Raw genomic sequence first — 19526 nt, 5'->3', positions numbered from 1 at the left:
GCAGCCAGCCAGCCGGGCACCCCCGCCCCCCTTCCTGGCTGGAGCACTCACATGGACCTCTGCTCTCTCAGCCTGCGGATTAGGAGCTAAATAAAACCCCTAAAGCTTTTGTTCCATGTGACATCTCGTTAGACCGATGAAACCGGCTGCGGGCTCCATCCAGGCCTCCCGACCTGCAACTGGGAATTCTTTTCACGCTGAAACCCTGGCTTATCTCCCCCGTCCTCACCAGGGCACTTTTTGGATGAGCCTGCCTCCCCCTCCTGAAGGTGCGCCCCCCCACCCGCCCAGATCAGGATCACCTAAAAGTGACAGGAGGAAAATAGAAAAAGACTGCTTTAATGTCGATGCAATCTTAATCCACCCTGATGAAATGTTAATCCATTGCATACGGCTAAGAACAAATTAAATGTGAACAGGCAGGCGGGATAAGAAAGAAAAAGCCTCACGCGTAGTTCTAGAGCAGGAGGTGCCAGAGAGATGGGCCAGGTCTGCCACCCGACGCTTTGCCAATATTGAAATCTGGCTCCGAGATGACTCTGGTTACAAATCAAACGAGTTATTAACATTGCTTAAGCCCAAATGGATTCTTTCCCGTATTCTCACACAACACAGACCCTTTCATACTGCCTGGAAAAACCACAGTGACAGAAATACAGCCCACGCGTGTAGCCTAGAATTGAACATTTTAAGAGGGCAACAGAGGTCAGCGACTAAACCCCAATGTTATGAAGCAGAGCCGGGAGGGGGGAGGCTGCGTCTGAGGCATGTTTGCCTTTAAATCTGTTTGCAAAGGAAGCATTAATTCTAGCAGGCTTGGCCTGGCTCAGATCTCTTGGATCATCTCCCATATTCCCATGGATTAAGATTTTACGGAGCCCACCAGGGACATGAGGTATATTAACGCAGAGAATGGCAGTTACCTGCATGCAGGAAAGCCCCACAGAAGAGCATTAAAACATTTCCTCAAACGTACAGACAGGGCCCTGGGAAGTGCCACCACAGACGGAACCAGGGTCCTCCAACTGTAGGTTCCAAGACACAGAATTCACAGTGAAACCGAAAGCTGGGAATCCCATGCTTACAAGGGCTGTGTGTAGTCAAAACATTTAAAAACGAGACAATATACATATTTGCAGCCATTAAACTTAACAAGGTTTAGTCTTCACCCAATGTACCTTAACTGAAGATTCCATTAGAATCTCTAAAGATAATTACCAGTTAAAAAAAAATTTTTTTTGGAATGAGAAATACTGAAAACGTAAGAGAGAAGGAAAGCGAGTGCAAATTCCTGTGCAGAAACTGGAGTCAGAGGGAAACACGAGGGCAGCGCCCCCTCGTCCTGACCAGTACTTATTAAACTTTGGGACAAGCTCTGCTGAAACCAACATGACTCCCCAAACAGGGCTTGGTCCCCCAAAGCCAAAACTCTGGGAAAAGCCTGACTGACTACAGAGGAACTGAGCCAAAAGCACTGCCTGGGGGCACAGCCCTGGGACCCCAGGCTGTGACTTAAACACCACTTCTGACCAAAATGCCAGTAAGGCCTCAAGTTAACTGGGAAAAAGCCCTGGCAGATGGCAAAGCAATTGTGATCCTCCCCCAATCCCCTCCACCTCTTAGGATGCATGACAGAGAGGGGGAAAAAAAAAAGAAAAAGCCACACTGTAAAATGCTGGGTTTCCATCTATGAAAGCAGCCTGCTGGCGCCAATTTTTCTCATTTCTCTTCTGGCACACTCACCGTCATGGGCTCAAAGGCCTGGGCAGGGGAGACAGAGACAACGGGCCTGGCCACACACAAGACAATATTTACACATCTCGCCAACAGCCCGAGGATGTGTTCACTTCGAAGATACATCAAAAAGGACAGGAAAACGTTAGAGCCCCAAACTAAACGGAAACAGCACTATCTGGATGCAGCAGATCGTCTCCCAGCTCTGCGGGGCAGGCGAGCCCAATTTCCGCAGGTCTTCTCTTTGGAACGTCCTTCCCTCCGGAAAGGAGAGGGCAGGGAAGCGTGGGGCGGTTTCATGGTAAGAAGGACCGCAAGGACACGGAACTGTGAAAACGGGCCTGCTGTATCTAACAGGACACATCCTCACCCCGGAAAGGATGCTAACCTGAGGACCTCGGGCAGCCCCAGCCCACCCAAACCTGTCACCTCCTTCTCCCAGTCTTGGCTCTTTTGGCCAAGAGGGGCCTTTGTGGCCTCCCAGCGGGGGTCCCCGCCCCCCACTGCCACTGTCGCCCCTGCCACCTCCATCCTTCCCCCACTGGTCAGAGGACACTGGCTGGCTGAGTGAGAAGGGTTGCAATGGTCCTGGTGACCCTTCAGTGTAACCATAAACAGGGCAGCGTTGACATCATGTTTTTCTTCCAGGATCCTCATTACAGGGGCCTCAACATGTGTTCAACGTCTGCACCAGGCCTTGCTCTGGGTGTTTCGCCCATCCCCCAGATGTGGGGATGGAGAAGTTGGGTACCAAGATGCACAGGACCCAGGTCAAACTCCAAGAGCCAGCGCCCTGCTTTCTGGAATTCCCTGTGTCGACCTGGGGAAACTAACAGCCCTGCTGAAACGGCAAAAGGGGAACCTCTTTAACAAAGTAATCCTGTTATTTTCTTAAGGTTTCCCCAAACCCCAAATATAATATGCATCACTTACAAAAATCAGCCACTTGAGTATCCAACAGTAATTCCTGAACAGATGATTGCTCCAGCTCCTTGAAACGAGGTGCAGTGGGCCCCTGTCAGAGCCAGGGCCCCCAGCCTTCAGCGAACGGACTGCACCAGCCCAAGGCATCAATATTATGCCATCTCACTGTTTCCTTTCCCTTCCTTCCTGTCGTAAAGAAAAACTTAACAAACATGAACGTGGTGTTGATGCTGCAAAACTCTACTTGTGGTGCAGTCACTCCCTTCAGAGACACATATATGAGCTTTGGAAGTTGTACCAAATCTTTTTGCAGTGGGGTGGCTGGCGGTAACTCACCCAGCTTACAAATAACTGGTCTTCGGTTGGGTCCTCTACTTCGGCAGGACCACCTAGGACCACACGTGCTCCACAGCCCTGGTTTATTAGGTGCGAAGGTGTAATGCCAGGAGCAGGTCAGCAGTGGGCAGGAGAGCTTCAGGGAGGCTTCACGCTACGCCCCAGAATGAGGAGGCCCAGATTTGTCTCCATCAATTTCTGACCCGTTCTGCTTGGAAGCCACCCAAACTCACGCAGCCTCAGCTCTGCAACCTGCCAAATATTATGACAGATGTTTTCCTGTGTTAGGTAAAAACACCTGTAACTGGACTTGCACTTTTCTGAACACCCTGGAAGATTAAACAACAACAACAAAACTCTCTGCAGTCTTTAGACTGCAAGGGGGGATTTTTCTGAAAAAAATCTCATGTTAACTAAATAAAGTGAGACGGGACCAATTTCTGAAAGATTACTAAGTCTTGCAGACTTCATTTTTAATCCTGCAAAGAATCTCTCACTACAGAAAATTGCATAAAGGAAAAAGCCATCTTCTGAAAAGTGAGAAGAATCAGGCAAGCCAAATCCTCCTGCAGACAAAACAAACCCAAAAGAAAGCTGACCCTGCAGCATCATCTGAATGGGAACCTCCACATTATACACGACATTCCCCCAGAGCCAAGGCTTCAATTCCCTATGCAACGTAAGGCATCAGCTGGAAACTGTAGAGACCTGAAAATTGAGATGATTTAGACAGTGCAGAAGAGCAGGGAAAAAACGGAGGCGGACAAGCAGAGGGACGACCAACGATCCCCTCCACGGAGCAGTCCTCGGACAGATCTCCTACAAGTGTTTTCTGCTTTCATCAACACAATGACTTGGGAAACTGCCTGAAAAGAATGGGAAACAGAAGTACTGCTCTGGGTCTAGTCCTCACATTTTTCTTTTTTTAAATTTGTTTATCTATTTGGCTGCTGTCAGTCTTAGTTGCATCGTGCGGGATCCTTCACTGTGGCATGCCCGCTTCTCCAGTTGTGGTTCAGGGACTAAGTTAGCTGTCCCTTGACATGTGGGATCTCACTCAGTTCCCCAACCAGGGATTGAACTACATCCCATGCATTGCAAGGCAGATTCTTAACTACCGGGCCACCAGTGAAGTCCCTTCATGCCTTTAAAAAAATTTCAGGTATATGGTGGACTGTGTGAATCTAAAGACTGGATTTGCATGAAGCTCGCTGGGTTGGGCAGTCCCCCTGAGAGCTGTGCTGTTTCTGCCGAACTGGCCTCAAGGGATGCTCACTCCTTTCTCGGGAGGAGACTCTGGAGCATCGGTCACCTTGGCTGGCCTTCGTCCCTGTGCTGGACCAGCACTAGCCTGGGCTTTCCATCTCCTGGGACTCCCTTGGTGGCTCAGATGGCCAAGAACCCATCTGTAATGCAGGACACCCAGGTTTTCATTCCTGGGTCGGGAGGATTCCCCTGGAAGACGAAATGGCAACCCATTCTCGTATTCTTGTCTGGGAAACCCCATGGACAGAGTAGCCTGGCGGACTACAATCCATGGGGTTGCAAAGAGTTGGAAACAACTGAGTGACTTTTTCCCCCATCTCCTGGTTCTCCAGTCCTTGGGGCCAGGAGCCCAAGGCAGCTCTGAAAGCCAAGGTGGAAATCAGAAGTCCCCGGAGACGCTTCCCTGCGCCTGCTGTTGGCCAGAAAGAGGCCACAGCATTGCCCTTGCCCCCATGTCTCCCACGGGCACTGCAGGGGTTAGCGGGTCACACTTGTTTCCGGCAGCGACAGCTAAAAATAGGCCTGTGACATCCCACTTCCTACTTTTTAAATGTGTACAGGCTGTGTTGGGTTGTTGCTTGTTTCTGTCACATGTTTGAAAATATATGTTTAAAAACAGCTGTCTTTAAAAGTTTTTTTTTTCTTTCTTTCTGTCTCCAAAGTATCCCCTACCAAAGCGACTGACTTGACTAATCTAAATCAGAGAGGGGGAAATAAACCTCATATACACTAGAAAAACAGCAAACAGGGTCTGGCAGGGCTTTAAGACCGCCTTCGTCGAAGTGACAAAGTACAGAGACAAAATGAGCAGAACCGACCAGACGTCTCGGTCATCCCAGGATGGACGCAGCCCCAGAGGCCCCTGGAGGCAGGCTCTGGGCTCCTGCCTCCCAACCTGGAGCCGGAGGCTTTGTCATCAGCACAACTCTCCAGAGAAAACCCAGGACCCGAGGTGGAGCCTTGCAAACAAATCAGCTGCCCGCTGACCAGTCCCAGGTTGCCCGCAACTTACGATTTAGCCATTTAAATGAAAACTGAGGCTTGGGCATGGCTCCTGACTCAATTTCTCGACTAGATGATGATACAGCTTAACGAGAGCCATGTTATGAAAATTAAGACTTGACTCCCACAGGTTATGGGATTAAAAAGTCTCTTTTATGGCATATTTTGGCTGTGCCAGTTAAGCAGGAAACATGAGCTGGGACCGCACCTCGCATGCAGGGCCTGCGAAAAGCACGGGGCAGAATCTACTTGGAAAGACCTGGCTGGATCCCTGACACAAGGTCTGTAGGTGCTCAGAGAACTCTGCCTCCTTCCTCTCCATAAAATCCTCCAATAACAGCCGTTCCTGCAAAGTACATCCCAGGGTCTCAGGTGACGCCCACTCATCTCGACGCCGCGACCCTCACCCCGACACACTCCCGTGTTACGTCTCCTCCTCATTGGTTTTATCAGGAGTGGGTTCACGCCCCCTTGGCTGATCATCTCCAAATCCTCTCCACCTGCCTGGCTCCAGCTCAAATAACCCACCTCCAAGAAGCGTCCTCAATCCCCCTCTGTCACGTGTTCCCAGTCCAAAGAAACCTGCCAGCTCTCGAGGTGAGAACACATCATACACGATCACATCCATCTGCAATCCCCTGGAAACAGAGACATCCCCTGGTTTCCTTGGGAAGGTGACAGCGGCCCCTCCCTCCAGACATGCCCTTCCTCCCTTCGTCACGTGCTCGCTGGCTGGACACACACAGGTTGTAAAAATGAACCCGTAGAACAAGACTCTGCATGAGAAACAAGACTTTGTGGCAACAGTCTTTGCTCTCAAGGAGAGTATGTTGTGATGGGGAAATAGGACAGAGGTGCACATGATCACCAGGAGCTGTGACCGACGGTGCCCTGCTCTCCGAGCCCAGGTCCAAGCTAAAGCAAGCGCAGTCCCTCACTTGCAAGGCCCCGGGCACAGTGGGCATCAAACGAAGGTGGCAGAGGAAGACGACTGCTCGCAGCATCTGAGCCTGCCGGCGGGGACCCAGCTGTCCCGGCTGCTCCCACGTGAGACCGGGCTCTCGGGTAAGAGGAAGGGCCATAAAGAACCTTCTGCAGGCAAGAGAGGACTGACCACCATCACACTCGCTTCACTCCCTGCAGGGTGCGGACCAGAAGGGGACACCCTCTAGGCACATTGCTGTCATTGTTTAATCGCTAACTTGTGTCCAACTCTCTTGCCACCCCATGGACTGCAGCCCGTCAGGCTCCTCTGTCCATGGGATGCTCCAGGCAACAATACCCTAGTGGGTTGCCATCCCCTCCTCCAGGGGATCTTTCTGACCCAGGGATTGAACCTGCCTCTCCTGCTTGCCAGGTGAATTCTTTACCACTGAGTCCACAGGGAAGCCCCCTCCAGGCACATACATCTCTCCAACCAGAACCCAGGAAGCAAGCTGGTGGATGTTCCAGGCCCTCTGATGCCCGTGCAAGGAACACAGGCAGTGTGGAGCCGGTGGTGAGCAGGCCCGTGGCCATGTCCAGAATGCTCCCCCGGCCGCTGCACAGCCCTGCTGCCGCCACCCCTGAGCCAGGTTCCAGCCCAGACCTGAAGGAGAACCGGCATCTCAGAAAGCCTCTGGGGAGACCGAGAGTCTGCCTGCGCTCTGGAACCAGGGAATCAACCAATGTCCAGGATGCTCATCAAATAGTAATGGTTTGATGCAATGAGTGTAAGTCAGTTGGGACTTACTCCCACATGTCTTTTGGGAGGAAGTCTTACTCCACCCAAACGTGTCATTTGTAAAAGGAATCAGAGGGTGGGAGGCAGGCAGCAGAGCCCTGTATCTTGGGGTGCTGGTAGCAGGGTTGTCCCAGACACTGGTGATCAGGTTGAGCTGTGTGGGACAAGATGCTCCAAGTTTGTAGGGGGCCCCGTCTGCAGGCCTCCAGCCTTGCAAAGCCAGGCAACCCTACTGTCCTCAGGCCTGCTCTGACCAAGGAGGCCTGGCCTGACGTGTGGGAACCCTGCTTCCTGGGAGGAGTTCACTGGGCCTGGAGCAGACACTCTTCCTTCAAAGGTGCCACTGACCAAAATGAAACACACCCAGGGCAAAGCAGGCTGGGAAGATGAGGCAGGCGGCTCAGGCCTAGGAGGTGTGACCCCAAACCCCAGAGACAGGTGCTGCCCACCTCGGCGGGGAGCGTGACCCGTCGTGGTGGGGGTGAGAGGCGGAGCAGCAGTCACAAGACAATACCCAGACGCTGATCAACAGCCACACCCGGCCATGGACTAAAGTCACCACACCCAAACCCCAAAATGGAAGCAGCCCTAACACGCTGCTTTTAGAAATGTGGGGAGTTTAAAAAAAGTCTGCCAGGCCTGGTGAGAGTACATCAACAAACGCAGAGAGTAGCTTGAGTCTGCATTTCATAGATGAGAGACAACTGAAAAATAATAACAACGCTGAACCCGGTTTTCATCTGCAGTAAGTGGGGGCCTGAGTGCGGGCAGTTCTACAAACCCAATCCCTAAGTGACAGGGGGCATCCCAGGGGAGGGGCCGCTGCTCCAAACATATCTTCGAACCATTTATCCCGGGGACATTTATCCTTCGCAAACAAAGCTGCAACTTGACCATTCTCCCCCTTCCTCTCCTGATCCTTTACCTGAGTACCATGTTGCTTCATTCTATTCATTTATACTAGAGTTTTAAGTCATGTCTGGTTGACTATTGTATATTTACATACCTAATGTAATTATCACTAATCACATAATTACTGGAAATGTACATAATTGCCTGATCCAAACATATAATTATAATGTATAGCAACATTATGAATCCTATTTTTAAGGTCTACATTTTGGGGCTATTTAAAGATATTTATTAGAAATGATTGTGGACCAACATAGGTGGCCAGTTTTGACACAGCTTCTTGATAAGGTGCTTCCAAGTGCTTTATAAAACAAAACAATAATTCTACAATGCCTTTTCTTAAAAGAGGTCAAAGAAAAAGCATACACACGAAAGATAAAATGACTCGGGTCCGAGTCTACAGATGAGGCTCTTCCTGTGGGGGAATACAGGTCAATCCTTCTGCTCTGTGGGCACTGAAGGGTGTGAGCCAGGCAATGAGATGCTCCCCCGTCCTCCCTGCTGGGGGCTCTCCCCTGGCCCAGACACCCTCACCACTTCTGCCACCTCGAAGACGAAGAAGCTCTTAAGACAATGTTTTTGCTCCTTGAACACTCTGGGACCATGAATGAGCTTCCCTGGGGGAACGGTCCACGGAGACCTGCTTTCATAATGGCAAGCTCATCCAATTAAGAAGAGCATGACAGAGGTGAAACAGTCTTCCTCACTTCATCCCTATAGTATTCTCTCTCTCTGACTTTTCTTGTGCTCCTCAGGGACAAGGTTGATCTAGATCAAGATTTCCAAGATGTATAACTAACTATATGTTCAACGGACACCGGATGACCTTTGTCTCCTTCTCCATGTCCACCCAACCAACCTGCCCATCTTCCTCACTGCCTTCTATTCCCTGTTTCCATGAGAGCATCCCAGAGGTGAAACAGAAGTGTTAGTCACTAAGTCGTGTCTGACTTTTGCGACCCTGTGGACTATATAGCCCACCAGGCTGCTCTGTCAATAGAATTCTTCAGGCAAGAATACTGGAGTGGGTTGCCATGCCCTTTCTCCAGGGGATCTTCCTGAAGCAGGGATCGAATCTGGGTCTCCTGCATTGCAGACAGATTCTTTACCAATTGAGACACCAGGGAAGCTAACTCAGGGGTAAGGAATGTTGAATTCGATTGTTTATATAATAGGAGGTCCCTAACATTTCTTTTTCTCCTGCAGAGGAAAGGAGAAGTCTTCTCCTGAATTATGTTATGAAGGCGACTTAGTTCAGCTGATATAATCCTCAGGACCATTTTTCCACATGTATAAGACATTCAAACAAAATGAAGTAAAATGAAATATCTACTTTTCCCCAAATTACATTTTCAACAGCCACAGGAAAGGATGGTGTTTAGTGATTTATTGTACCATAACCCACAATAAGATGTTCTAACAAAAAGTCATCAGCAAGGCCACTGTGGTATATTACAGTTCTATAGACCCAGGGCCCCAGAAAATGCTCTTCTGGGTTACTTCTGCCATAATAAGGGACGGCAAGCTCTCTTCTCTGGCCAACAAATACCTGGGGCAAATCAAACTAGTTCTGCCACGATGCCATTAGGTCCCAAAGCACTCTGAATGGTGCAATTCACAAACGCAATGTGTCAATTAAGCCAGAAAGGAAAATCCAGACCTATACCATACACCAAGAGGAGGAGACTGCAATCTGGTCGATCTGTTCACAGACCCTGCTCCACACAACGCGTACACAACAGCACTCCAGGAGTATTTGAGAGCAGGCGTCGAGGAAGAGCAGAGAATAAATGACAAATATCAAAACAGAAGAATAGCTTTCTGGAAAAAAAAAAAAGAAAGAAAACCTGGCTTTTAAGTCAGCTTGAAAGACCATTATTCTCTAATGGATTTTGATGGAGCCCCCAAGACAGGAGGAGAAGGGGATGACAGAGGATGAGATGGTTGGATGGCATCACCGACTCAATGGACATGAGTCTGAGTTGGTGATGGACGGGGAGGCGTGGCATGCTGCAGTCCGTGGGGTCGCCAAGAGTAGGACACGACTGAGCGACTGAACTGAACTGAACCCGAGACTCTGGGTGGTGAGACGCAAAGCCGTGCTCTGTACTTGGCTCAATCTCGAGCAGGAACATCCCCTTTGAGGCGCACAGGTGCAGATTCTGGGCGCATGAGGGTCGACAGCGAGGTCCCAAAGGGACTGCGGCTCAGGAGGAAGAGACCCCAAGGTCCGGTGTGAAAGGTTTCAGGGAGAGACGGGCTGGGCTCTGGGAGGAAGAGAGAGAATGTGGGAGAAGTACGTTTGCAGAGGTGATTTCCCCCCCCCAGTCGGGCTCGGCTGGAGAAAAGGGGCTCACTGCGGAAGGTGGAGGGCTGGGAGGGACCCTTGGGGCCATCTGAAGGCTTGTCTGGCTTGGGGTTGGCAGCAGGTTGGAGGGAAGAATTGGAAGGAATGTGTGTTCCCAGACACCCAGTAAGAAAACCCAGTAAGAAAACGAGTGAGCGCAGAGCAGGGCAGCTTCACGCTTTAAATCATAAAACAATGAGAGATACTGGAAGTCCTCGGGGGTAGGGAGGGGCAGTGGGAAGGAGAGAATCATTTGCTGGACTTCCAAGGAGAACATTCGAACGGTTAGTTTAGGTTTCCAGAACAGAGCCTGGTGAGAATCCAAAGCCAGGGATGGAGATGTCAGGAGGAAGAAAGTTCAGAATCCCCAGGGCTGACTGGAGGGCAAGGCCAAATGCAGAACAGTAGACGACCTGGGTGCCCAAGCTGCTCACCGACTGCCCTGTACCACGCCAGCAGCACCTGGGAAACGGGGACCCCCAGTCCCTGACCTTTAAAGGCACTGCAACAGCTTGTAAATGCAAGGAGCACCGATGAAGCATCTTGAAACAGCTCGGATACTTCATGGGACACCACATGAATGTGAGGGATCATGGATTATAAATTACACCTGGGTAGCTTCACGTCAAGCATCTACCTTGACAATGGATAGTGAAAAATTAAAACAAACCATTCCAACTGTCTCCTGGCGTGCGGCAGTCCAAGGGGTCGCAAAGAGTCGGACTGAAAGACTGAACTGAACTGTCTCAGGAACACTGTTCATGAATAAAGGAGATGCTGGAATTTGTTATTAAAAAAAAAAAAAAAACAGCTTGGGGACTGGTGGACTACGACTGAGAAAGAGGGTTTGAAAGAAACTTCAATGGTTTTTTTGCTGCCACCGCTGCCCTGCACACGGAGAGGAAAGGCCACTGGCGCTTCGATCCCATTCTGCTCTCCCATGTGGTATCTCGAGATGAACACTGGGGCTCAGGGGGTGCAATCAGCCCGCAGACATTCCTGATAACCAACCTTAGAAAGCTGATCCACCGGGGCTTTCTGGAATGGGGACTCGGTACCAAAAACGAAGGACCGAAGTAAAACTTTAAAATCCCCCAAACAACCAGGTGAACCTAGACGGTGAGACGTTGTACAAACCTACTGGCTTGGGTTCTGGAATGATGTCAAGGTTTCTGAAAGTCGAAAGGCCAGGGAATTATTTTCAACTAAGAAGACCAAAGAGATGTGACAACTAAACGCCACGTATGTCCATTCATTGATTTCTGCACAGAGGCAAACAAACCAGCTAAAACAGATGTGTGGGGGAGACACGACCACACCATCTAGGTCAGATAAGGGTGCAATGAGCTCCAGTTCCCTGGGGGTGATGGTGGTGGTGTGTTTATGTAGGAAAGGAGACTATCATACCTGCCGCCAAAGGTACTTAAGAATAAACTGGAGCATCTGCAACTGTCTCTCAGATAGTTCTGGAACAGTCCACCCATCCATCCTCCATTCATTCATTCATTCTCTCTCTTACACACACACACACGCATCTCTATCTATATACCTCGGTATATAAGGAAGCAAGTGATAATGAATGCTACTGACTGGTGAATATAGTTGAAGGGCATTATCAGTGTCCATCGTACTGGATCCATCTTTCTGTAGGTTTGAAAAATTATATTTAAAAATATCCCTAAATCCCCAAACCTCTTTATACCCAGGGGTGTGGGGGACAGCGGGTGCTTTTCAGTTCTTTCAGGTGGGAGCCATTGCGGGGCAGAGAGTCCCAGAGCAGAACATGACGTCTAAGGCCTCCACACCACCAGCTTGAGCCACATCTACAGGCAATTCCACGCGGACAGCTGTGGGAGGCATATTCCTGGGCCCGAGTCGGCTGGCCAACTAGTGCGCTAGCACGTTTGGGGGCTGCTGAGCCCACCCTGCCCAGGGGCTCCCCTCCATGGCCCCTGAGAGAAACCCTGCACCGAAGTCACCAGTGACCACACCAAGCCAAACCACCCAGCCCGGCAGTGTGGAAGCAGCTGGCAAGGGACACTTCACACACAGCCCAGGCCTACTCCCTAGACTTACCACTCCCTCAAGGAGAGGATGGTCCTTAACCCACATTTGAGAGGTCTGTCCCTTGTTTCCATAAGATTTGAATTCTGTTCACTTTCCTTTCATGACCAGAACAACTTCCAGAACATTTTCAAAGATAACCAGGGACATGAACGTATCATGAGGGGCTACGCTGGGCTCTGGGTATTTGTGGAGGCAACTGTTTCCATTTCAAGTGGAGAAAAGTCCAGAAATTTCAGGAAGTAGGTTGTCTTTCATATGCAAAATGATTTTGGGACCACAGACCCCCCACCAGCTGCCCTCCTAGCACCACCCCTGCCCTTGAGCCCCCTTCAGCCTACTCGAAGGGCAGGCCAAGGTCACTGCAGACAGAGGCGCCTCGGACTGCCGGTGGGGATGGGACAACAGCCTGGCTAGGAGACCGGGTCCAGGATTCCAGGGCCAGTCTGCACATCTGTTTAAAAACCGCCAACCACGCTGGCTCTTACCTTCGCAAATTCTGTCCAATCGCTGTCGCTTGACTTTGTGCTTATCCACAAGGGCCATTCTTTATCGAACTTTGCACCTCTCTGATTCAAAAGGCAAAGCGGTCCTCTAAGAACTTAGGGGCCCTCGCAGGAGTCTGCGGGCATTACGCCACTACGCGCCCTGAAACGAGGAGAAAAGAAGCCTTACTCTCTGGACACCCTGGGGGCAAGGACAACCGGTCATTCAGGCTTGGCTGCCACTTGTGACAAGGGGACCTGCCCTGGGGGACTTGTTCTCCTCCAAGGCTGGAGACAGGGTTTGCTCCCTGTCCCTGGACAGTCTCCTGCCTCCATGAGAAGCGGGTGGACAAAAGGTCATCGGTTCCTGAAAGCGGTCAGCGGCACCATCTGTGGCTCTTGCTATTGATGGCCAGCGCCAAATCACTGACCAGCCTGGGACCGGCGACTTCGTCCTCCAGTGCCAGAAACCGAGTGACAGGCAGTGGCGCTGCTCTGCAACCTCTGAAGCTGCAAAGGGACAGAGGCAGAGAGCAGCAGGACTGCCTGGGAGCCCACCCCCGCGTCTGGAGAGACGCAGGCACCCAGCTGGGGCTGCTCTCCCACCGCCACCCCCCAGGCGGTTTCCAAAACTGCCCTTTGGCCACCGCTCAGCCCCTTTCAACCCTTCCCCCACTGCCCAAGGAAGGGGCAGGAATGGATGCCCCACCTAACCAAGGCTTGCCCAATTCCACCTTCCGAAGTCTTGCTGGCTTCCAGGGGGGCCGCCACTGGGGTCCGCAGCCTGTGCCTGTCCCACTCCCGTGGTGTTTCAAGCAGGTGAGGCAGAGGAGGAGGGGTCTCCCATTTGGGTTGGGTTATTTGGGCCACTCGGAGGAGGCAATGGCAGCCCACTCCAGTACTCTTGTCTGGAGAATCCCATGGATGGAGGAGCCTGGTAGGCTGCAGTCCATGGGGTCACGGAGAGTTGGACATGCCTGGGCAACTTCACTTTCACTTTTCACTTTCATGCATTGGAGAAGGAAATGGCAACCCACTCCAGTGTTCTTGCCTGGAGAATCCCAGGGACAGGGGAGCCTGGTGGGCTGCTGTCTATGGGGTCGCACAGAGTCAGACATGACTGAAGCGACTTAGCAGCAGCAGCATTTGAGCTGCTCCCGAGGCACCCCACTGCCCAGTTTGTGGAGAAGAGTCAGGGCTGCCTGTTTGGGGAGGCCCTGACCTTCATCCCCTGCTCAGCCAACCTGCCAGTTGAGGCCATAAATCATCATCTGTAACCTCCAAAGCCCTAGAGCTTCTGATTCATTGCTGTGGTTATCCTAATACCACCACCAACTGCAACACACACACACACAACACCACCAGCTGTAACACACACCCCCCACCCCCCAGTTATCCAGCAAATGAGGAGGGGGCAGGAGACAAACACCAGGCTCCAGGGTTAATAATGAGCATTTTTATGGGTGGTCATCAATTATGCAGAATGCTGGGAGTTACTTTATCAAAGGTCAGAAAATGCAGGTCTGACTATGAAAAGGTAGGTGACTTCCTGGAAGTTAATGGCTACTTTCTCAGCAATGAGGCTGAAAAGGCACCCCAAAGATTTATGGCAATAATTATGTGATTTAAAAAAAAAAGCACAAGGAAACAAAAAAGCACAAGGGGAAAAAAAAAAAGCACAACTTCTAATCACATAAATAATTAAGGCAACATCCAAGAGATACTAAATCCTTTCCCAACCTAGGATGACCCTGTTGGACAGGCAAGGAGATGAAGGTGGTCCTGAAGTAAGCCAGGGCATTGCTGGAAACACCTGGGTAAACGGAGATGGAGAAGACAGATTTCTAAAATCCTCGGGACTCCCCTGGTGGTCCAGTGGTTAAGACTCCGTGCCTCCAATGCAGGGGGCGCAGGTTTGATCCCTGGTCAGGGAATTAAGATCCCGCATACCATGAATTCAAAAAAGTGTCTTCACTTTTGCTGGGCTTTGTGAAAGGTAATTATGCAAAGTGGGGAAGGTGGTTCCTTACTGGCCAACTTGAGACAGACAGACGAGGGAGCCGGAACTCTGGAGCAAGGGTCTGTGCCTGAGAGAGGCCAGCTGGCAATTTTCATCTGCTTGGGTCCTGGGGTCTGATCAAGAGATGGCCCTTCCTCCCTCAGCTCCGGAGACACACCCCAAGTTAGCCGTGACATCCAGGGGTGGGAGAATTAATTAGTTAATATTTGTGAAGTGCCGTGGAGATGAGAAATGACAGCATTATCATCCCAGGCAAGACGGGTTTCACACCCTCCTCCTCCTCCTCCAATTCCCCGAGTGAGGCATAATCATTCTTTTTGCTTTCCTTTGAATTTTAATTTGTATAATTAGATGGCTTCCTGAAAAATTGATAAGTAGAATCTCGATTATGCAATCAAAGGAAAGATCAGGCATCAGCTTACACAAATTGTGTGCGTCCTAGTATTATTATTAAAAAAAAAAAGAGGCAACTGACTTCTGCATCTTGCTAGGGGGGGAGGGTGGGGTGGGGGTACTCAGACCAGCTCTTGCATGGGGTTCCCTCCAGGTCTGGTACCTCTCATGACCCAGACTGGCCCTGCTGATAGAGAATTCAGTCGTGGGGCCACCAGGAGGAGGCGGGACACCATGGCAGTGACCACTGCTTCCGGGAGCCTCTACCCCCGCCCCCCAGGACTCCCCTCTCCCCAGTATTTCTTTTGAAGCAAGGTTGTATGCAATGTGACATTTTCCCCCTTCACCCTCTGAAGGAGTGAGCTATTTATGCGGACTTAATGAGCACGACCCTCTTCCTAACGACAGGGACAGGCCCTGCTCAGAACTGGGCTGTAAGCAGTGGTCCCCAGCTGGTGTCCCCTGCAAGCCAACCTCTGCCTTTACCGTACGCCAGTCTGCGGTCTCCACACATACATCACAAACTCTGGGCCACTGAGGTTATTAGTACTATCACCAATTGACACCATTTGATCAATATTTAACTACCAATAGATAAAAGGTCCACATAGGGAAGAAAAACCAAAAGGAGGATGTATTACGTTGCCCACTTTGAAATGATAAACCTTCAAACCATGGTGGTGTGGGTGGAAAGAGAGTTCTAGAACCCACTTGCAAAATGACTGTGAACGAGCCAGCTCCATGCTTGCACAACAGGGATGAGTGTTGCAAAGAAGCTGCGAGGATCAGACGAGAACACGGAGGAAAACATCTGGAGCCCAAGGGCAGGCCTCTAAGAACGGCTCGCGACTTCCTCTGGCGAGACAGAGGCCTACTTGGACAAGGGCCGCGGTCACACTGGATCACCCGCCTCCTGGCGAGCTGGAGATAAATCCCAGCGAAACTTAAGAAAGGTCAAGAGGAAATTCAGGTCTTTTCACAAGTAGGAGGGGCACACTGCTCACAAGCCTTACAAGAAAAAAACACTGCCTCTTCCCCCACCCCAACGGGAAAAGATCTGCCTAAAGTCTCTTAGCTTGAGATGAGGGGTGTGATCGGGAAGCTGAAAGATGCTTGCATGAGAAAGCTACTTGGGGGAATTCCCTGGAGATCCACAGGTTAGGCCTCCCTATACTCTCACTGCCAAGGGCTGGGGTTCGATACCTGGCCAGGGAACTATGATTCCACAGTCTGCATAGCGCACACCCCCACCCCCCCAAATATAAAAAAATACATTGACTAAATAAGGAAAGAAAGCTACATGGAGATTCTAGAAGGAAGCTACAGGCACGGGAGATTTGTCAAGACAAACCTGAGTTAGCAAAAGGGAGAAAAGTAAGGAAGGCATCCCTTTACACACAAATGCGAAACACCCAAAATTGAGACCCAGGAAAAGAAAAGGTTCCCCACTCACCCCTCCGGGACTAAAATCTGGGCGGATTAACTAAATGACCACAAGCAGCCCTGCTGGTCAGGACCGAACCACCATAATGACCAAAACCTAGCCATCACTAATTGGCATTCTCAACATCTCAAATAAGTTTCTAAGACCCCCTCAGTTTCTTTCTTCCAGTTTCAAGTCTTCTTAAAGAACAGGCAGAGGAAGGAATTTATCTTCAATGATGTCTCTGAAAATGAAAAGTCCTCTAAAACCAGTTAAAGGTGATGGCAGCCTTCAATTCTTTTAAGGAAATCTACGTAAACATTACACTAATAAAGAGAGACCAAATTTTACAATTTGTGAACCCCTGGAGTCTGCAGAATGCATTCCACTGTTAAATCTGCAACCTGAACAGATCTGCAGGGGTGGGTGGCAGGGATTTGAAGTCTGAGAGGCCGGACTTCCCTGGTGGCAGCGCTGTGGATAAGAACCCATCTGCCAATGCAGGTATGATGCCTGGTCCTGAAAGATTCCACATGCCCAGGGGCAACTAAGCCCACGTGCCACAACTACTGAAGTTTGCACACTTGAGGGTCCGAAAGCCGTAAGTAATGAGCCCCTGTGTTGCAACTAGAGCCAGCCATGTGCCCTAGAGCCAGCAAGCCACAACTGAGCCTGCGTGCTGGAACTACTGAAGCCCATACACCACAGCCTGTGCTCTGCAACAAGAGAAGTCACCGCAATGAGAAGCCCTTGCCCTGCAACTAGAGAGTAGCTTCTACTCTCTGCAACTCTCTGAAAAGCCCAATGCAGCAACAACGACCAAGCGCAGCCAAAAATAGTCTGAGAGCTTGCCCTGATCCAAGCAGAAGAGACGCCTGCGGCCCCAGCAGCATTGGTTCATGAGGTCTCTTGCCTTTCTGAGCCTGGGATCCCTAAAGGAATGACACCACTCCTTGGGTCTCCTTTATCGTGGCCAACAAGGGTCCCCTGAAGTGGCAACAGGGTCATCTCACCAACTTGTGCATGACCAGCAAGTCGGCACCATCCAGGTAAAGGCAACACCAATGACCAAAAAACCCTCTGCTTCTTCAGTTCAGTTCAGTCGCTCAGTCGTGTCCGACTCTTTGCGACCCCGTGAATCGCAGCACGCCAGGCCTCCCTGTCCATCACAAACTCCCGGAGTTTACTCAAACTCATGTCCATTAACTCGGTGATGCCATCCAGCCATCTCATCCTCTGTCGTCCCCTTCTCCTCCTGCCCCCAATCCCTCCCAGCATCAGGGTCTTTTCCAATGAGTCAACTCTTCGAATGAGGTGGCCAAAGTATTGGAGTTTCTGCTTCAGCATCAGTCCTTCCAATGAACACCCAGGACTGATCTCCTTCAGGATGGACTGGTTGGATCTCCTTGCAGTCCAAGGGACTCTCAAGAGTCTTCTCCAACACCACAGTTCAAAAGCATCAATTTTTCAACGCTCAGCTTTCTTCACAGTCCAACTCTTACATCCACACATGACCACTGGAAAAACCAAAGCCCTGACCAGACGGACCTTTGTTGGCAAAGTAATGTCTCTGCTTTTTAATGTGCTATCTAGGTTGGTCATAACTTTCCTTCCAAGGAGTAAGTGTCTTTTAATTTCATGGCTGCAGTCACCATCAGCAGTGATTTTGGAGCCCCCAAAATAAAGTCTGACCCTGTTTCTACTGTCTCCCCATCTATTTCCCATGAGGTGATGGGACCAGATGCCATGATATTAGTTTTCTGAATGTTGAGCTTTAAGCCAACTTTTTCACTCTCCTCTTTCACTTTCATCAAGAGGCTTTTTAGTTCCTCTTCACTTTCTGCCATAAGGGTGGTATCATCTGCATATCTGAGGTTATTGATATTTCTCCTGGCAATCTTAATTCCAGCTTGTGCTTCTTCCAGCCCAGCGTTTCTCATGATGTACCCTGCATATAAGTTAAATAAGCAGGGTGACAATATACAGCCTTGATGTACTCCTTTTCCTATTTGGAACCAGTCTGTTGTTCCATGTCCAGTTCTAACTGTTGCTTCCTCACCTGCATACATACAGGCTTCTCAAGAGGCAGGTCAGGTGGTCTGGTATTCCCATCTCCTGCAGAATTTTCCACAGTTTATTGTGATCCACACAGTCGAAGGCTTTGGCGCAGTCAATAAAGCAGAAATAGATGTTTTTCTGGAACTCTCTTGCTTTTTCGATGATTCAGCGGATATTGGCAATTTGATCTCTGGTTCCTCTGCCTTTTCTAAAACCAGCTTGAACATCTGGAAGTTCTCGATTCACGTATTGCTGAAGCCTGGCTTGGAGAATTTTGAGCATTATTTTGCTAGCATGTGAGATGAGTGCAATTGTGCGGCAGTTTGAGCATTCTTTGGGATTGGAATGAAAACTGACCTTTTCCAGTTCTGTGGCCACTGCTGAGTTTTCCAAATTTGCTGGCATATTGAGTGCAGTACTTTCACAGCATCATCTTTCAGGATTTGAAATAGCTCAATTGGAATTCCATCACATCCACTAGCTTTGTTTGTAGTGATGCTTTCTAAGGCCCACTTGACTTCATATTCCAGGATGTCTGGTTCTAGGTGAGTCTGCTTCTTCACATTGTACCAAATAAAGCCAAGGGCTTCAGGTTACCTTGAAAAAAATCCTCTTCCAAAATCTTTAGAAGCCAAACAAACATGAACAGTAGATGGTAAGCTGGGTAGAATCCTTGGGGCTTTCCAGGTGGTGCTAGTGGTAAAGAATCTGCCTGCCAATGCAGGAGTAGTAAGAGACTCAGGTTCGATCCCTGGGTTGGGAAGATTCCTTGGAGAAAGGCACAGCAACCCACTCCAGTATTCTTGCCTGGAGAATTCCATGGACAGAGGAGCCTGGGG

The 19526-nt window shown here is 50.1% G+C and overlaps 1 protein-coding gene across 4 annotated transcripts in view; it reads right to left on the bottom strand.

Annotated features, from left to right (window-relative positions):
* Nucleotides 1–19526, bottom strand: part of CTBP2 (C-terminal binding protein 2) — a 169737-nt gene that overhangs the window by 35846 nt on the left and 114365 nt on the right. For all 4 annotated transcript variants that reach the window (XM_043475155.1, XM_043475156.1, XM_043475154.1 and 1 more), the window contains exon 3: nt 12797–12956. In XM_043475155.1, the coding sequence (XP_043331090.1) occupies nt 12797–12854 (58 nt within the window). In that variant the 5' untranslated portion in view covers nt 12855–12956. The remainder of the gene's footprint in view (nt 1–12796; nt 12957–19526) is intronic.

The sequence above is a fragment of the Cervus canadensis genome, chromosome 8, assembly GCF_019320065.1.
Source record: "Cervus canadensis isolate Bull #8, Minnesota chromosome 8, ASM1932006v1, whole genome shotgun sequence".
NCBI classification, from domain to species: Eukaryota; Metazoa; Chordata; class Mammalia; order Artiodactyla; family Cervidae; genus Cervus; species Cervus canadensis.
This window is presented reverse-complemented; position numbering and strand designations above follow the sequence as displayed.